Genomic DNA, 20,654 nt, shown 5'->3' on the forward strand with positions numbered 1-20,654 from the left:
CTAGGGGACCCCAGCCCCTTAACCACTACGCCCCCCCCTTCCCCTCCCCCCCGTCCCACTCCCCCTGGAATGGGCGTAAGAGTTCTCCAAAAAGGGAGGAAGGAAGAAAGCATCCTCCATTAGGCCACGGTCACACTATCATCCCTTCAGAAGTTTCTCCATCCTATCAAGATTCGGAGCACACGTGTGCACACACCTGACGTGTTTTTCAAGCTGCCGGGGCTGGGATATGAACTGCAGCTGGCTATGTGGGAGAGGATTTCCTTAACCACTGGGCTAGGGGGCTGGCCCAGGAAGCCGAATTTCCAAGGATGTCATGTAGTCCTTTCATCTAGCTGTGCCTGGAGCTTGTCCACCCCTGCTCTCTGCCATGGAGCTGATCCAGTTCCCGTTTCGCTTATGCCTGGGTGAATTGATTCCCTCTGCCTTACCACCTAGAGTCTTTACCTAACACGGCAACATGGAAAACGTTTCAGGAATCAAGACATGAACTGCAGAATTTATAACAGCAAAATCCTGGCAGCAACTGAACTGGCCACGCATGGCCATAAAGCTCACGTCCCGTAACTGCATGTGTTCATGGAGACTAAACGCACCAACATGAGAAAAAGTGAACATTCCGCGTGCGGCGCGATCTCCCTACGTAAATGCGTTCTCATAAGCAAACAGCCGAATGTAAATTCAAGTAAACGCAAAGGGTGGGATTCTCTTCCTTTTTATGCTTTTCACACTTCTCAGTCTTGTCATTTTTCTCTACGGTACATCTCTTTTTAATACTTAGAAAAAGGGAATTAAACAAACAAAAGGGAATGTGAGAGGAAATTGAAACGAGTGACACGAGTGACCTCTAAGCCAACGTACCTTCTTGAATGTCGACCGGCACTTGTGCCACTGCGTCCCCTAAGCTTAAGGACACAGGCTTTCCGCCGTCACTGCCATCTCATTTTACGCCAGTGTGAGCGTAAGTGACAGCTCTGTAGCGACATGGCAAAAACGAGATCATTTTGAGGTGCCTGGATCTGAAAACCACTAGCCCACAGGAAGTGAGTGGTCATGTTTATTACGCCAGGTGACAAGTTGCTGACACACCCTGCTTCAAGTTTAGTTCTTGTACCTTGTAGGTGAAGGGTCAGGCCTTATACCAAAAACATCAACAGAGCCTAGTGACAATAAATACGGTCTAATGTTTTCTACAAAAGCTTTTTTTTGGGGGGGAAAGAGGTTTTTCCTATAGGGCACATGCGCTTGCCAGAAAAAGAAGAGACAGAGAAACAGAAAGAGAGAAATCACCCCCCCGGGGGATGGCCACACTGCAATCCCTTCTCCTCCATTCTCCTCTCGGGATCTTGGGCACGCACACACACGTGCCCGGCATGAGTTTAAGCCACCTGGTCCGGGACTCAAACTGTGGTCAACTACATGGGAGTCCAGCGACACAGCCATGCTAACTCTTGGTCCCCAAGAGCTTTTGAAATAAACCATTCACTCTTTTTGGCTCTCACGTTCCTAAAAGGACATATACTTAGTCATGGGTAGGTGGGGGTCGGAGAAAATTACCCTGAACACCAGCAACCCCGAATTACTCAAACGTAGTCTCGAATCACTTCAATAAACACTAACGCATGTCGATACCCTTAGCCTTCAGGGTCTCCCACTTACCTCTTTCATTCTCTTAGAACCGCCATTTACCCATTTTCTAGATCATCACATAAGAATTCAGTAAAATTTATTCTTCGGTCAGATTGGGTGGAATGACATTTCTGGAATGATCGGTTACTTCATTGCTGATGAATTTTTAGGTTCCGAACCGAACTGGCCAACCTCATTCTCAGCTCAGCCGGTTTGAGTTACAGAAAGACAAAAACATGGCCAGGACTTTATAGCAGGAAAAGGATTTGTTTTTGTTTTTCCACATTCCTATAATTCAGACAGCTGAAGAAATCTTTGATCTAGAAGGCTTGGAAATTCAAAGTCCCCTCAAGGCACTTTTTCTTTTCTTATTAAGGAATATAAAAACAGTATTTGTAATGGAAAATGTCGGGACCCCTAAGTACATAATGGCTTTTACTTAAGTTTGTAGTTCATTTTGTGGATTTAAGATTTTGGCCAAGCGTGAGTTTTAGGTGCGGTATTACCTACTCCAAGTTTGGCTAGCGTGACTGACATTCGGGAGGGCTGGAAAAAGAACCGGCGTTGATGCAGGATTAGGGAACTAGGCATGGGGTCATGTCAGAAAGAGGTTCCTCCGGCAGATACTGAAACTACGTGCATTTCAAAATCCCACCACCGGTTAGTTGGAAATGCTCACCCACCACCAACGGGGAGGACTTGGAAGACTCGCCCGCCCCAGCCCTTCTGTCCCCGGGAGCCATGGAAGTTTCCACGCCATTACCTTCCCAGGGAGTGCGAAGGACTTCCTTCCTGGGGCACGCTGGGCCTCAGAAACCACAGCCACTGCCTGTCCTAGGTGGCCAGCTTCGCGTCCTGGTATTTGAACGGTAACTCTATTTGAAAACTTGAAACTTTTTCTTCCTCTGGGTCTTGAAAGGCAGTCCTGAACACAGAGCCTCTTTGGGACACCACGAGGTACCCCTGACAAATGTCATGAGGAGGGGACTCGGACCTGCTCAGCCTGAGCAGAGCCACCCAGGGCTCGATCAAAAGCTCCTTGGAGACTTCGGGCCTGTGGATCGGCCCAGCCTTGCACAAGTCACCCTGTGCTTGTCCAGGTCCGCGGACTCAGAGCACCGGCTCCCTGGGAAGCCTGTGCTAGGGACTGCCCCAAGCCCAGCAGTACCTGCCACCACCCCGGCCCTCTCCTGCCACCTGCCTAGACTGGCAGCCCTGCCAGGCCCAGGGTAGAGCTGATTCCTCATCTACCCCCCGAGAGGGCTTGACACCTTACAATGCCCAGCAAGTGTGTTCAGAGCAAATGACCAAAAAGAATATCCCTAGAGCCAGCCGGTGGCGTGGTGGTTAAGGCAACTGAATCCCACATGGCCCACAGCATGGTTCAAGTCCTGCACCTGGTGGCTTGAAACACAGGCCAGACACGTGTGTGTGTGTGTGTGTGTGTGTGTGTGTGTGTGTGCCCAGGTTCACGAGAGCATAATGGAGGAGAAAGGATTGAGGGATAGTCTTCCCCCCATGGGGGTGATTTCTCACTTTCTCTGTCTCTCTCTCCAGAGAGTGCTCTTGCCCTATAACAAAACAAAAATAAAAGGAGCATGCCTACATTTATACTGTGATATACCTATAGTCTCTCAAGATTATAAAGATTATCGGACATAAAGATTGGCGTCTATCCTTCAACAGTTTCTACGATTTTCCAAAAATTTTCTATTTCAGAGAAAATAAAATTCTTCTTTACTTTCCGAGTTGAGGTTTAAGGGAATGACTGATGGACCGGCCATGATGGGGAGCCTGGGGAGAATTGTGATGGGGCCCCAGGTGGCGGAGACGTGGGGCCAGTGGTGGATGGCGGCGTGGGTGTCCTGCCTTGGTTAGGGGGTGTGTGCCGGCTACAGCGGTTCACTGGGGGCCCAGCCTGGAGCCTAGTAGTCTGGATGGGACTTGAGAGGTGACAGGAACCATGCTCCCGGGAGTCGTAAGTACTGCGTGGCACAGTGTCACGGCAGGGCCCGGTACACCCGCTCGGTGGGCCCTGTGTGGCCTCCTGGGCTCCATGAGGACTCTGCAGTCGCCTCGCTGACCTCCTGGGAGCCAGCCACAGGAGGCACCGGGACTGAGACCCACGTCACAGGTGTGAGCCCCACATCCCCGTGTTCCCTGCTACAGGGCATGTCCTGGCCCCGGCCAACTGGGCAGGAGGGTGCACACAGCTGCAACGCCGGGAAACCACAGGCTGTGGTTTCTGTGGATGGGTCAGGGCCACATCTAGTCCTCATGCAGCTGCAGGCACACTGGCAGACAGGAAGTCCACACGTGTGGACAGGAAGAGGCTGCGGGCCGGTCAGGATTCTCCAGCCACCCGGCTTCCTGAAGACAGGGGCCCCAACCTCCAATCCCAGACTCCGTGGGCAAGCGGGACCATCAACCCCCACATTCAAAAGCCCATCCTGGACTTCTTTCTGCCTCCCCTCCACTCCCCATCCAGTCCCCCGGCTCGTGTGCTGGCACCTGTAGTACATCCCCGGAGTCCATGTCTCCTCTGAACCAGAGGCTTGTCACTCACCTGGATTGTTCCAGTGGCTTCTGACAGTCTCTCTGCTGCAGCCCCTGCACCTGTCCAGCTCGTGCTCCATAAGTAGCCAGAATGATCTTAGAAAAACAAACCAGATCAGGGCTAGTGGGTGGTGCATTGGTTATGGTGCTGGACTCCCATATGGCCGGCCATGGTTTGAGTCCTGGCCCCAGAGGCCTGCAAATCACACCAGGTGCATGTGTGTATGTGCCCAGAATCCCAAGAGGGCAGTGGAGAAGGAGGGACTGTGGTGTGGCCATCTGCCCAGGGGTGAGTTCTCTCTCTCTCTCTCTCTGGTGAGTGCACATGCCCTGTGCCAAAATCTTAAAAAAATAAAAAATAAAAAAATAAAACAAAAAAACAAATCAGATCAAGTGTGATTCCTTATCCTAAATTGTTTGTGTGTGTGCGGGGGGGGGTCATGATTCAGTAGTGTGTGTGTGTGTGAGTGTGTGTGTGTGTGTGGGGGGGGGTTGTTTGTTTGTTTGTTTTTTCTGATTCCTGCAAGCTAGCTGGAATAATTTAAATTTTTTTTTTTGCTACAGGGCGCATGTGCTCGCCAGAAAGAGAGAGACAGAGAGACAGAAAGCGAGAAATCACTCCCCAGGGGGGATGGCCATGCCACAATCCCTTCTCCTCCATTCTCCTCTTGGGATCTTGGGCACGCACACACACGCACACCGCGTGAGTCTACGCTACTGGGTCTGGGACTCAAACTGTGGTTGACTGCATGGGAGTGCAGCAACATAGCCATTACACCAACTGCTGGTCCCAGGAAGGATTTAATTCCTAATTCATGTTTGTAAAACTCTCATGCCTAATAAAGAAACGTAAGTGCATGTCACGCCCCTGCTGGCCAAGACCCACCAGGGGCTTCCATTACACCCAGTGCGGGAGTTCGACCCGCGAACGCGGCCTCCTGAGGACCCTGTGGGAACCTGGCTGCCCCTCTCCCTGGGACCTCAGGGCCTCCACGCTCACTGGCTTCTCTCAGACCGGCCCGGCCGAAGCTCTCCTGAGGCTTTGGGGCTCAGGGCCCCGCTGTTTCTGCAACACGGCTCCCTTGCCCCCGGGTTTTGCCTGGCTAATTCCTCCAACACCCTGTGGGGCTCAACTTCAATGTCACTGACCCAGAGTTTCCTTACCCGCCACAGCCTGCCGAATCTTCTCTGCATATGACATCCCGTTGCCGGCTGCGATGAGAAAAAATCACCGTAACAGCCAGGTAGAAAGATGCACACGCAGGGCCAGCCCACGGTCTGGTGGTTAAGAAGCTGGATCCCACACGGCCGACTGTGCAGTTCGTGGTCCGGTGGTTAAGAAGCTGGATCCCACAGGGCCGACTGTGCAGTTCGAGTCTCGGATCCGTCAACGTGAGGAACATGCCGGGCATGCGTGGGTGCCCAAATTCAGATGGTACTCGGCCCTCCGGTCTGACTGTGCACGCCCGGTTCAGAGACACATGTGAATACAGCAGTCCCAGGCGTGGCTGGCTGGGAGGGCTAGCGGGAGCTCGGACGAGGCAGGTCTGTCCTGGTGCCCTTCACAGGCCAGCGGCCTGGGCAGGCTCGGGCACCTCTCTCAGTGCCATCTCCTCCCGTGGAGTGTAGGACAATGCAGGCCTCACCGCAGATGCAGGGGGCTTCACAGAGACCGTGATCCATGGACAGGGGCTACCCTGCTGCCTTGGGGCCCCGTATTACTGTCCAACCACCTACATTTTATTACGGTTAATCTCTCAGGCCTTTCATTCCTTCTTCAATAAAATGGAGCCAGTAAACACTACTTAGTAAAGGGCTTAATGGGACAAAGCAGGCGGAACATGTCAGCAACACTGATGTCCGGGAGAAACGCCGGACACGGGGGTCAGCCAGGGACCCCACTGAGGCCACACTAACTGTTACGAAGAATAATGGAGACAAAGGCCCACAGGTGGCATGGAGATTAAGGCAGCTGGATCCCACATGACTAACTGCATGGACCAGGAGGCTTGAAAACTCACACCAGGCGCGTGTGCGTGCATGCCCAAAAACCCCAAGAGGAGGATGGAGGAGAAGGAATTGCGGCATGGCCATCCCCCTGGGGGGTGATTTCTCGCTTTCCCTTCCTCTCTCCCTGTCTTTCTCTGGCAGGTGCACTTGCCCTAGAATAAACTAAATAAATTTTCAAATAAGAAAGAAAGAATAATGAAGACAGAAATGTTTGCACTTTGTAGGTCATGCGTAGCAACCACACTCCTAGAACTTAGGACTGGTTTTTGCTAGTAAAGTATACAGACCCCAACGGCTTAGCACAGTGCATGCGAAGGGACTTGGAAAGGTTTGTGGAAAAAGTACAGGTTTACTTTGGTGCAAAGTATTTTGAAATTTATTCACAACATTTCATAATCTGCATTGCCATGAGCTTTCTGAAGGCCCCAGCACACCCTCCATCCCTTCATACGGAGAGCTCCCCTTCACTCCCCTGAGTCATCCGACCACACGTCTGCATGGACAGAAAACGTCCGTGCTGCAGACACTTCAGTTTGGCGTCCACGCCTGCCACCTCCGTGGCTTTCTACTGCTGGATCCAAACTGTAATTATCATCAAGTTTGGAAACCAAAACAAAGACAAATGCTGGGCCCAGCAGTTAGCGTAATGGCTATGTGGCCAGACTCCCATGTAGTCGACCGCAGTTGGAGTCCCAGACTCCGTGGCTTAAACTCACGCCGGGCACGTGTGCGTGCGTGCCCAAGATCCCAAGAGGAGAATGGAGAAGAAGGGATTGCGGCATGGCCATCCCCCCTGGGGGGTGATTTCTCGCTTTCTGTCTCTCTGTCTCTCTCTGTCTCTTTGGCGAGTGCACGCGCCCTACAGTGAAAATCTCTCAAAAAAAAAAAAAATGAATAGGTTTACTCGCTTGCTGGAATGTTCAGCCATTTACTAGAATTGTATATACAGCTGGATGTATATATCCAATAATATATAAAGATTGGATGTATTTCTGTAAGATATACCTGCATTTTGCTGAATTGGACATAAAGTTCAGTAACAAGGGCTTCCTCCTGCAATCTGGCTGTTCTCCTTGGAAGGAAGCATTTGTCTTTTCTTTATTTCTTTTCTTTTTTTTTTTTGGAGAGATTTTCTCTATAGGGTGCATGCGCTCGCCAGACAGACAGAGAGAGACAGAGAGACAGAAAACGAGAAATCACCCTCCAGGGGGGATGGTCACGCCAGAATCCCTTCTCCTCCATTCTCCTCTCAGGATCTTGGGCACGCACGCACATGCGCCCGGCATGAGTTTTAAGCCACCGGGTCCGGGATGCGAACCGCGGTCGACTACGTGGGAGTCCAGCGACATAGCCATTACGCTAACTGCTGGTTCCCTATTTTTTTCTTTTTTCTTTTTTCCCTATTTTTTTTCCTGATGAGGGTGGAGGGTGTCGACTGAGGTTACATGACTCGAACTTGTCACCTTTGCTATATCTGTGTAGAGTCCCTGCCTGTGCCTCCTGCAATGCCCTAACGGCTGGACAAATGTTCTCTTGGTAGCAGATTTTTGTTTGTTTAGGTTTCTGCCAGAGGCTGTGTGTGCTCGTTGGAGAGAAACAGAGAGGGAAAGTGAGACATCACCCGGGAGGATGGCCGTGCTGCACTCCCTTCTCTTCCATTCTTTGCTGGACATTTTGGGTGTGCACACACATGCACCCAGCGTGATTTCCAAGCCACTGGGTCCTGGACGTCTACTGTGGTCATCCACATGAGAGGCAGCGCCTAACCCCCACCCTACCTGCTGACCCCGGTAGTAGACTTGGAAGGAGGTATTAAAGTCAATGCAAAGGGCAGCTCTGCAGGGCAGCAAGAATGCAGGGCTCAGGGAAGCTGGATCCTCGTGACAGATGCACTTCAAGTCCCTGACCCTGTCTGCCTGAAGCACAGTGGGCACACAAGGTCCAGTGGGTGAGGGACGGGGCAGAGAGGACTGCAGTGTGACGAGGGCCTGTGGGGGTGCTCCTCTCTCTTTCTCTGCCTCACCCGTGTGTGCACGTGCCCCATCAAGAACAGAGAGTAAAAACAGAAAGGAAAACAAGCTGGTCATTCTAGGGCCAGTCCCGCAGTGCTGCAATCAAGCCTTGTGCTTAGGGAACCCAATCCCACGTGGCCACCTGTGCCGTAAAAACACATCCAGGGTGTGTGCGCACGCTCCAAATCCTGAGGGCCAGGGAAGCTGAGGGAAAAGGGATTGTGGCATGATGAGGGAGCGCCTTCATTCCCTCTCTGGCATGCACCCTTGCCCTCTGGGCAACAGACAAACAAACAAATGAACAAACACAAAACATTCAAAATGATGCTAACAGAATCCATAAACCATTCTCTTCAAACAGGGGTCCCTAACACAGAACAGGTGTGCGTCAAAATCAGCTGGGTAGTGTTTTTTGTTTGTTTTAAAGAATTGTTGGGACCAGCAGTTAGCATAATGGCTATGTCACTGAACTTCCAGGTAGTCCACCGTGGTTCAAGTCCCGGACCCAGTGGCTTAAACTCACACCAGGCGCATGTGCGTGTGTGCCCAAAATCCCAAGAGAAGAATGGGAGAAGGAATTGTGGTGTGGCCATCCCCTCAGGGGGTGATTTCTTGCTTTCTGTCTCTCTGTCTCTCTCTGTCTTTCTGGAGAGCGCATGTGCCCTATAGCAAAAACTTCTCAAAAAAAAAAAAAAAGAATTGTTTAATTTTGTTTATTATTTTAATTTGCTACAGGGCACATGCCCTCATGAGAGAGAGAGACGGAGAGAGGGAGAGAGATAGTGAGAAAGCAAGCCACCAGGTCTAGGACTCAAAACGCAGTCGACCATGTGGTAGTTGAGCCTTAACCACCCCGCCACCTGCCGGCCCCAAGGACGGGTCCGGCTCACTCGTGATTCAGCATCCCAGGGAACTCTGCCGCACAGCCCTGGCTGGAACCGCTGTATTAGAACCGTGGAGGGAGCCGAAGCATGTGGGTGAGGGCCGGACCCCCGCACGTGGGGACCACACTCATGTGTCAGGACACCTGCACCCACCAAGCCTGTGCTCACCTTAAATCTGTTTAACGTGGTATTTTCATTGGGGTAAAATACACACAGCACACCCCGTGCCATTCTAACCATGGCCTAGTGCGCAGTCCCGCGCCGCTGAGCGCACTCACGGGGTCGGGTTAGTGTCTCCACCGCCGTCTCCAGAACTTCGTCTCCTGTTCAACCAAACCCACTACACACAAAGTACCCACTTCCCTTTCCCTAGCCTCTGCCTCTGCCAACACCGGTCTACATTTTTTCTTTGGCTGAATTGCTCTTTCAGCCGTCCATTGCTCTTTTTTTTTTTTTCTTTTTTTTGAGAGGTTTTTCGCTATAGGGCGCATGCGCTCGCCAGACAGACAGAGAGAGACAGAGAGACAGAAAGCGAGAAATCACCCCCCAGGGGGGATGGTCACGCCGCAATCCCTTCTCCTCCATTCTCCTCTCGGGATCGTGGGCACGCACGCACACGTGCACCTGGCGTGAGTTTTAAGCTACTGGGTCCAGGACACGAACCACGGTCGACTACGTGGGAGTCCAGCGACATAGCCATTACGCTAACTGCTGGTCGGAGCCGTCCATTGCTCTTTATTTACAGTTCATCTTCAATGCAAATCAATTCCATCACCTGAGAGCTTACTAAGAATGAAAGCATAAATACACAAACGCAAGACGTGATCCAAAATAGGTGGACGGCGTTTAGGTACGGAGCAAAGGGGAGGTTGGTTTCCACACACGGTGGATTCAGATCTGTTCTGTCTGGTTGTCCTCATGCAGGTTTGTAACGATGACGGAAAGGACTTGGTGGCCATCTTAGATACGGGACAGAACCTGAGCATCGGGGTGTGACTGCAGAACAAAACTCTGCGGGGGAGAGGATCTTTAAAAAGGTTTCTGTGTGAGGCTGTCCTCAAAGAATTACGTTTTAAGCAAAGTGCCTTAGCATTTCAAAACTGCTTTCCTTGAAATTACCAGCTGAACTTGCTATTGAAAGCAGATTATTTAAGAAATTGTGTGATCAATAAAATGTGGGGGGAAATGGAATGGAAGACAACTGTAGACACCAGATATAGAGTGAGAAGCGGGTGGGAAAGGGCAGAGGGTCAGAAGTAGGGGGTAAAATATGTATATATGAAACTAGAAATGGAAAATTATTGACGACAACATGCATGATTAAACCACTATGCAATATATTCTGGATGGGAAATCACATTTTGTGTGCTGGGACAATGCTTAGGATGAGTGTAAATTAATTAATTAAAAAAGTGTTTCAGGAAAAAAACCCACGAAAACTGTTTTTCTTTTTTTAAAAAAAGCATTAAAAATACCTATTTGCTGACTGCAGTAAGCTATATAGCCCAGCTAGGTGCTACTTTATAGTCTGTTCATTCTACTCACTGAGGTTTATGCCTAAAGTCAGACTTGTGTTCATGGATATGTATATATCAGCTGTGCTTGCTATTGGAAATATTTAGATTAATTAAGATCTTTAGTGACTCATTAAAATGTTGGAGGGGGGAAGGCATAGGAAGCAGCCATGGATACCAGAGACAGTGTGGGAGGAGGGTGAGACATGGCAGAGGGTGAGGGATAGGGAATCAAGGATGTGGAAAAAAGCAAAATATACAGGAAACAAGAAATGAAAAATTACTTGTTGACAATAACACGCATGCTGATCTGCTTCATTGAGCCACTATGCAGTGTATTCTGGATGGAAAATCTCATTTTGTAGGCTGTAATGATGTACAGTGAATGAATGTAAATAAATAAATAAGATTTATTTTTGAGAATCAAGCCCACCTGAGGTTCTAACCATCTCAAAATATTGACCGATAACAAAGAATGTTCCAGATGTGGCTATTCTGGTCCAGAGGTTTTTAAAAATAAGTTATTTACAGAAAGAGTATAAACGTTTGTGACTTTTACGCAAGTCGGCTTCCCTTCCTCGCTTCTCAGACACCTGCTTTACATTTCGGCTTCCCTCGTGTATCGACCTTTTTAATTTCCAGCTTGTACTTCTACCTTCAAAACAGATCATTTTTTAAATGTAAAACTGCAGAAACTCAACATACACAGAAATAAAAAGCAGCATTTTAAAATTAGTTGAGGTCAATGCAATTCTACTCTTTTAAAATAGATTAACTTTAAAAAAGAGTTTAACTAAATGAACCTGGTGCTCTTGTCCAGCACAGGCAGGTGATGGAGAACGCCCACCATCTGAGGTTACAGATGGAGCGACGTTTGCCCGGTACACTTGGGTTTGGGGCAGATCTCAGTCCATCATTGCCCGGTTCATCTCAGTTACTACATAACAGTCAAAGGCAGTGTCAGACCCAACACTGCAGAGGAACACAGTTTTGTTCCCCAGAAAACAGGGATAGCTGCACAACGTGGAAAAAAATATTTTTTGGAGAGGTTTTTGCTATAGGGCGCATGTGCTCACCAGAAAGAGAGACAGAGAGACAAAAAGCAAGAAATCACTCTTCAGGGGGGATGGCCACACCACAATCCCTTCTCCTCCATTCTCCTCTTGGGATCTTGGGCACGCATGCACATGTGCCCAGCGTGAGTTTAAGCCACCAAGTCCGGGACTCGAACCACGGTTGGCTACATGGAAGTTCAGCAACATAGCCATTATGCTAACTGCTGGCTCCTACAACGTGAAATTTTATCTCGAGTGCATCGGCATCAAATGAGTCCTGCCGGAACAATACACTGAGGACTTACAGCAACACACGGAAGTGCCTTTTAGTGGGCGTAGAAATAGAATTACAGACACTTTCCATGTCCCTGACTGTCCTATGGCCTTATGGATTCAATGAACCAAATGAAGACTGACTCTCCATTCTCCATCCTATTCTTCACCTCTGGATAAGAGAAAATCTATTTTAATTTCCAGGTAGAGTGTTACATGTCCACATTTCCTGAGCCACATTCAAGGAAATCACGTCTTCACTCATTTCGAGCGTTGTCTCTTCCTCTTGGACACGAGACTCCGGCAGGCTTAGTCTTGGCATTTATCACCTGGTCAAGTCCTTCACATGTTCTTCAACCAATCAAATCCGGGATTCGCAGCATTTTGTGTGTCGATAAAATACGGTGTGGAAATAGTAGATTCGATGAAGACCTTTTTTTTTTTTCCCTTCTTGCCACACTGGATTTCTGGATGCCACTTGGACTGAGTTTAAAAGATGGAAAGTGTAGAATTTCTTGCTCTGAGTCTCTTAACAGCAGGTAAGCAGGAGAGGAAGCGAGATCACACGGAGCCTGGCTGCTGACCACGGGGCACTGCCCACGGCCTTGGTGGAGGCATCAGGCGGACCTGGGGGAGCCGAGGTAATCTGGGAGGAGTTACTCGGAAGTGTCATGACCGCTGTTTGATTTGAATAAATCTGGGTGGGTGGGAGCAGTGCCAGCAGCAGCCGCCCCAGCCCTGGCCTGGCCACCACCGCCTTGCCCATGTCTGCCCTGTCAATGTGGGGTGTGTCTTACTGACACTGGGTGCTTCCAGAAACGCTGGCTCTGGGGCAGGCGCAGGCATGGTGGGCCCATTCTGTTCTCCCTCTAAGTCTGACTGCCGGTGCCTCCCATACGTGGCCCACACGGCAGCCTACCGTATCGTGTAAGTGGCCTGCGATGATCGGAAGGTCTTCAAGGTTCATCCATGTGGTCATGTGTCTCAGAACTTCCATCCTTCACACCCACTTGGCCTAGGTGGACCCTGGGGTTGTTCCCACTGACTGGCTATCACAAATCAATACAGCTGAGAACACAGGTTCGAGTCTCTGCTGTCACTTCTTTTGGGCATTTATCCAGAAGAGGAATGGCTGGATCAGGCGGTAACTGTTCATTTGTGAAGCATCATCCCAGAGGCTGAAACACCTTCCATCTGCCTGCAGTGTACAAGGGTTCTAGATTCCTCTCGGCCCCACCACTTCTCGCTTTGCTTTCACAGCAGCAGCAGCACCCGGTGCTGGGACCCTTCGTAACACAGCACGCCCAACAGCCACCATCAACCAATCACAGCGCACAAGAGTGACGGAACCATTTATACTTCAAGCGTGCAGGTCCTCTCAGCTGTGGCTATGAGAGCCTGCGCTTTTCAAAGTGAGCTTCTAACTGTAGATTTACCTGGTGGCACAGTCACGGTGTCCCTGGGCTGTTCTCAGGGCGGACCATTGGAAAAGGGGGCAGGGCTGGTATGAAGGACACTGGGAGAGAGAGCAGGACTGCAGAAGGGCGAGGCAAGAGACACGAGACCTGAGAGAGGCTCCATATAACACGGCCTGAGGGGGGCCAGCAGGTGATGTGGCAGCGCACGGTGCTGGGCTTCTCCACGGCCACCTGTGGTTTGAGTCCCGGACGTGGTGACTTGAAAACCTCACCAGGTATGTATGCGTGGCAAAAAGCACAAGAGGAGGATGGACTGCGGTGTGGCCATACCCCCCAGGGATGATTTCCCATTCTCCTTCTCCCGGTCTCTCTCCCCGCAGAGTGCACACGCCCTATGGCAAAACCCCACACAAAACAAACAGCACTGGAAGATAGACTGAGGTCGCTTCTAGGCGAAACACCAATTTTAAGAACCAGAGGCAGGAAGGAGGGTGGCCTTGTAGCACAGTGGTTAAGGGAGCTAAAGCCTATACAGCAGCTGACTGTGGTTCAAATCCTGGCCCAGGTGGCTTGGAAAACAAGCCGGGTGCATGTGCATGGGGGCCCCAAATCTCCACGGATGGAGAAACAGAAGGAATGGCGCTTGTGACCATGCCCCTCCCTCAGGTCTCTCCTGGTGAGTGCACAGGCCCTCTGGCAAAGAACAACAAGGAAAAACAAAAGGAGGGGGCCGTCCCACACCTTGCTAACGCAGTAATGGATTTATTTCCATCAGCTTCCGGTTTCCTCCCATGACCCTGTACCTCTCTATGGCTTATGGATCCCTGCTTCGGATGATCTAGTTTTTCAGTATTTCCCAAGCGCAGGTGCCAAGAGGGCTGAGGAGACACCACGCACACCGCGGCCCACGTGAAGGACGCGGCCTCGATCTGTGCAGGGCCCAGCCATACAGTGACAGGGGCAACGCCAATAAACCGCTGGCGAGGCTGCGGAGTACGGCACACAAGCACTGCACGCCTGACAGCCCGGGGCCTTTCTCCTCCATGAGTGACCCCGGCACCCACCCGCAGCTCGCCGGCCCTGGAGCACAGGCACGTGTGCGCCCCGCGTTCTCAGGGTCTCCGACACCACCGCTGTTTTGCCGTGGTGACACTGCTGCCCCGCCCTGCCCCCGCCTCCTTTTCTCAGTCTCGCCATGTCACCATCCTCCTGCTCCAGCCTCTCACCTGGGACTAGAGGCGGGGGCCCTGGGCGGCTTTCTCGCAGACAGGCTCCTGCCCTGCTGCCAGGCCAGCCTTGGCTGTGGGTTCCTCCCACCTCGGCCTCTGAGGCCCTGGGATGACAGGTGGGTGGCACTGTACCTGGCCTGTACCAGGACTCAAACGCAGGTCTCCCATGGTCCCAGCCCGAGGAGCACAGAGACAGCAGTGTGCAGCACTGCAGCGGAACCGCCTTAGAGTCCTTAATTACCGATGGTGCATGTACCCACGCGGAGAGGGAAGGAGAGCGAAGACAGCACCCACACCGCTTCTCCTCCATTTCTCCACCCTGCTGGCAGGTGGGGCACGCGCACGCACCATGTTTTCTGAGATGCCAGGACCAGGATTTGAACCATGATCTGCCATGCAGGATCCAGTTCACTTAACCACTAGACTATGGGGCCAGCAATTTTTTTTTTAACGACAGTTTTTACATGTTAATACTTATTTTATACAAATTATGAAATACACAATGATATGTGTGTGTATTGTCTGGAATTCTTGTAATAGAAGGAAAGAAATTTCCATTAATATAGTTCTGGTTACATAAATTATAGCAGATCCATGCAGCTAAAAAGAAAAAAGAGGAGGAAGGGGGACCACCAGATGGTATAATGGTTATGTCAGAGGACGCCCACATGGCCAACCATGGTTTGAGTCCCAGACCCAGAGGCATGAAATTCATGCCGGGGGTATGTGTGTGCATGCCTAAAATTCCAGGAGGAGAATAGAGGAGAAGGAATTGCGGCATGGCCAACCCCCCATCTCCCTGGAGGGTGATTTCTCACTGTCTGTCTATCTCTGTCTCTGGCAAGTGCACATGTTGTAAAGCAAAAAATTTCTCAAAAAAATAAAAAGAGGAAGGCATTTTTTGTATTGATGAAAACATTGCTAAGATGCATGGTTAAATGAAAACAGGTAAAAATAAAGAGTCAGGTGAGGCCACTGGGTGGCACAGGGGTTAATGCGCTGGACTCTAACATGGCCAACTGCAGTTCAAGTCCTGGATCTGGCAACTTGCTTTCTCACTTTACTTCATTCTCATGCTCTCTCTCTCTCTCTGGTGAGTACATGTGCAATGTAGCAAACTGAAAATTAAATTAAATAATTCTTAAAAAAAAAAAGTTTCTAGTTCCTGCAATGACCCTGGTAAAATTACATGGTAAAAATGTAAACAGACATAGGGCCACATGGTGATGCAGCGGTAATGCAGCCAGACCCACAGGAAGGTCCCTGGTGTACCAGGTGCAATGTCTGCCATCCGAATTGGCTGAGACTGGGGGTGGATCATGGCGTGGAAATCCTGTCGGGAATTTTTTTTTTTATCTTATGAAATAAATATTTTAAAATTTAAATAAATATTAAAAATAATCACCACTAAGAGAAATTTCATTTAAAAAAAAAACTTTTTTGAGCAGTGTATCACTGAAGATCTTTGGCTTTTATGAGTATCTTCCGACCTACAATAGACAAAGCAATTTAACGCCGATCCTGTCAGGTCAGCACTAAATCTCAGGGTCAGCAGGTGGTGTGGTGGTTGGGGCACTAGACTCCCTCATGGCCAACCACAGTTTGAGTCCTGGACTTGGCAGTTTGCTTTCTCACTTTCCCTCTCTCTCCCTGGTCAAATGAAAATAACAATAACTACAATGCAATAATTCAAAGATGTCTATGTAAATACGTGAGAGGTTATGTGTGCGTATAAAGAGACAGACAATCCTTGTTTCCAATACAATCTAAGAGCAGAAGACAAATTCAAATATTTTTTGTTGTTTTTATTTAACTCAAAATAGCTAATAACATAAAAACATTTAAAAAATATCTCCAGTACCTGACTACTCGGTTATTTTTGGTGGATGACGCTTGATTGTTTAGTTCTTGCTTGTTTCCGGCATGTGGTTTCAAACCCGACTACTAAGCTCCTAATCAAAACCCATGATGTAGCTGTTAGTTTTGCGTTTAGGTCTCCTCCCACACAGAAGCCTATTAGAACTACTAGCCGTCAGCTGGCTGGGCGCTAGTGCGGGATGAGAGGCCCGGGTGGCACACACGGGCGGCAGCATGTACACTCTCGTCCTTCGCTGTTGGCGGTGCGAGGTCCGTGAGTGACAGCGGAGTTAGGTCACGAACGCGTCTAGCTCGCATCGGCTGGGGACAGGCCAGTGGACAGGAACCTGCAGGAAGCTGACAAGAAACTTGTGGGACCACCCAGTCAGGGAGCACCTCCCTTGAGTAAGCCCTGGCCAGGGCGGGCCACCTGCTGTCCCTTCAGACATCATCAGCTCCCATCGGCCTCTCACAGGGCAGGCATCTCACAGGCCTAAGTGTGATTCTAGTGCTCAAGGGTACCTGCTGTTTATGCAAAGCGGCCCCCCAGACACCGACAGCTTCACTTGGTCTTCGAGGGAAGAGACGTTCATTTCTTCTGGCCCTGGAGGAGACTGAGTGTGGTGGGTGTGCTTCCCAATATGGCGCCTTCCTAGAGGGCTTCCAGGGTCCTGCCACCTGTGTCATCTTAGACACAGATCCTAGACGCTAGCCTGGGCATGAGGCAACTCCACTGCAATATAAATTAATGCCATGATTTTTAAATGTCACTATATTGTCAGTACATCATTTGATTTCCAGTTTAGTCCCTTCCTCACATTGAGGACAGCGTGCTTCAGTGACACTCCCGGGGCGCACGCTCCAGAATGTCCCATCCCTGGCTGAGAAAAATCTCACGGTGAGAAGATGAGGGTGTCATGGACTTCCCGAACCAAAAAGCTACCAGGCTGACCAGTCTCAGTGTGACTCGGGTACGATCTGGTGCGGTGGAAGCAGACAGTGACTTACACCGAGCACTGCAGGAAGCCGCCGCGTCCTCCCTTCCTGGGTGTGGAAGTTGGCAGCTACATTCTACTTCTCAACCACCAGGCCCTCCCCTGGTCACTACCCTGGTTCAGTTTCTATTTTTAAAAGCACCATTCTAATGGAAATGTCCCTGCCCTGAATTAAGCTGGGACTGTGAATTTCACCACTAGCCAGAGCCGTTATGTCATAGAGGGTAGGTTAATTTGGTAGGTATCGATTTCCTTGACGGCGACTTCGACTTCGAAACTTGCTTCAGCTTCTTTCAGCCAAGCAGGATTTCTACCTGGGCTGCAGGTGAGGGTAGAATATCCCGTGGAGAACGCCTTCGATAACCACATTGGGAAAATCTGGAAGACAAAAGGAAACAGCTTTCCTGATGCACACCGAGAAAATACAGCGGCATTCCCCAGTTCACCAGCCAGGCCCTGGGAGGCGGGCGGCAGGGCTGCAGCCAGCCCTTGCCCGGCCGTGTGGCCGGATTTGTAGCGTATTGATTCAGGGATGTTCTAATGGTGAATGCTGCAAGGCCCCGGCTCTTTATCTGAGTGTTTTCTCACAAGGAAGATGGATTACACTGGCAATTCAATTTCTAACAAAATCTCAATATACTGGAAGGGATTCCAAGATTTCTACTGGGAATACTTTGCTGGAGTTTTTCCATTGTGGTTTACAGCGCCGGTTAGTCCCGGCTGTCTGGAGTACACTCATTCTGTTACACCGGCTTCCAGAGCACGGGGAGATGGGGGCCCGCCTGCCTAGCTTAAGAGGGCACACTTCTGACAAAAGCCATCCTGTCAACCTGAGAGCCAGCTGCACTGTTAGGGCCGCGCGAAGGAAGCCCAGATGCACAGCGTGCTCCAGCACATTCCAGCTGCCACGGCAGGTGGAATGGGAACCGCTGCGTCGAGGTTCTGAAGTTAAATTTCTAAACTTCAGTCTGCACAGAGCTGTATTCAGGAGCTATGCCAAAGCTGACACTTCTAAGTAAATACAATTAGTAAGAAGGAAAATGAAGCACGCTGACACCTCCAGACAGAAAACCTGTATGAGTCACCTCCACGGAGCATCTCGGATGCAGACCACGCACAGGGCTGGCCTGGTCAGGGAGGGCAGGAGGCTCTGCCAGGTGACAGTGGGACGGAGGCAGCTAACTAGGGGGACGTCCTAGCGGTTCTGAGGCCTGAATGGGTGGCGTGCCACATCAGGCCCAGAAAGAACGAGCGGGGATTCTGGCTCTATCTGAAATGAAGTGAGAAGTGACCAAAGGTTTTTTTTATTCTCCCCCTGCCCCAGAGAGATTTTTGCTATAGGGCGCATGAACTCACTGGAGAGACAGAGAGACAGAAAGTGAGAAATCACCCTCCCAGGGGGCATGGCTACACCATAATCCCTTCTTCTCCATTCTCCTCTCGGGATTTTGGGCACACATGCACAGACATGCCTGGCATGAGTTTCAAACCACCAGGTCCAGGACTTGAACTGCAGTTGGCCTTGTGGGCATCCAGTGCCTTAACCTCTACGCTACCTGCTGCCCCTGTGACTGAAGGCTTTTGAGCAGAGTGAGACGGGGATCAAACTGCTTTCTGAAAAGTGACTCTGGGTGCCATCCGGAGAACAGGCTGGAGCAAGTTCCAAGTGGTGGCAAGGAGGCCCGCCCAGAGCCCACTGCATGGTCCACAGAGGGTGGCCGCCTTGGTGGGGTGGGGAGGGCAGATGGAGAGAAGTGGGACGGATTCTGGGGAAACAGGGTGTGACCTGGCGACAGACTAGATGTGGCTGTGAGGGGGAGGGGGAAGTCAAGGCTATCTCTGGGATTTCTGGAGTGCACAACCCGCTGGTGGCGGGAGAAGACCCCAGGGGGAGTCAGAGGATGATCAATTCAGGTGTGGACCCTCTGGGCTTGAGACACTCTTGAGACAGGCCAAGGGTGAAGCCGAGTAAGTAGTTGAGGATAGGGCCTAGTTCACTTCACGAGATAGTTACTGAGAGGCCTTGGGTCCTGCATCAAGCCACTGAAGAGCTGTGTGACCTTAGGTGAGTTATTTAACTTCTCTGTGTCCCCTCCCCTCAGTGGTGAAATGGACAGTGAAGGAGTCCTTAGCTCATGGGCTGACGTCAACATCGATGAGGGAACCAAGTGCCGAGACCCGCGCTTGGCCCACAGTCGTGAAATACGGGGCTGTCGGAAAAGTCCAGAGGTACTTTTTCTACGTTTTTCTATGCAAAGAATGCGTCATGACTTTTCCAACAACCCAAGACAAGTTAGTTGAGGATATAAGGGAATGAACAAACATGCTTTAGAAGTATTTTTTTCTTTTCTTTTCTTTTCTTTTCTTTTTTTCAGGTTTTCTGCCATAAGGTAGAGAGAGGGAAAGTGAGAAACCACTCCCCGGGGCATGGTCATGGTACAACTTGACCCCCCATGCTCCTCTCAGGGTTTCGGTCATGCACACACACGCACACACATGCACACACATGCACCAGGTGTGATTTTCAAGCTGCTGGGCCAGGACTTGAACCACGAGAGCTGTGGGAGTCTAGTGCCTGAACCACCACACCATCTGCTGACCCCTGTGTTTCTAACACACGAGCGCCCAGCGAGTTACGTGTGCTCGATGATACTTGATTTCTTCGTGTCTTTCCCCAACATAAAATAACATCATTTTTCAGAAAGCGTCTCTCTGAAAGTTCACGGTAGGTTTTATACCTGCATAGACCCTAATTGAAAGCCATTTTGCTAAGTGAAAGTTAACCTAGCAAAGTAAATTTTCTGTATTTCTCCCACACAGAGGCATAGTCAAGCCAACAGCTATGAATAAAGCTGCTGGTTAATTCTCCACGCAATGCCCAGAGGGGACATGTTACAGACAAGTGACACATACCACCTCCCTCCTTTGCCACCCAAAATACAGAAGTTTATCTGAAAGTTGGTGGAATTGTACCAGAAGCCTAGTTAGTGTAAATGGATTCAACTAAGTTCAGGGGGGAAAAAAAAAAAAAAAGGACAAAAAGGAGTAGCCCGTTCTGCCATGGGCAACTCTGCGGCCCTTGAACACGTCGAGCAGAGGGTCAGGGCAAGGGAACACAGAGCAGGACAGGGGAGGGCTGACTCTGCGTGAAGCGCCACTGGGCAAAGGTGACCGGAGGGAGGCGGTGGCCAGCCGTGGGCGTTGGGAGAAGGGCAATCCCGG

General features: G+C 50.4%; 1 protein-coding gene across 1 annotated transcript in view; it reads right to left on the bottom strand.

The window, feature by feature from the left end:
• Positions 1-16,384: 16,384 nt before the first annotated feature.
• The window catches only part of SNX24 (sorting nexin 24), a gene marked incomplete at its 5' end in the record, with an annotated part of 94,401 nt that continues 90,131 nt past the window's right edge, over positions 16,385-20,654 (bottom strand). Inside the window, 1 exon segment of the mRNA XM_014583810.2 lies at positions 16,385-17,810. Within this exon segment, the coding sequence (XP_014439296.1) occupies positions 17,743-17,810 (68 nt within the window).

The sequence above is a fragment of the Tupaia chinensis genome, unplaced genomic scaffold (genome assembly GCF_000334495.1).
Source record: "Tupaia chinensis unplaced genomic scaffold, TupChi_1.0 Scaffold144806_1, whole genome shotgun sequence".
NCBI lineage: Eukaryota > Metazoa > Chordata > Mammalia > Scandentia > Tupaiidae > Tupaia > Tupaia belangeri.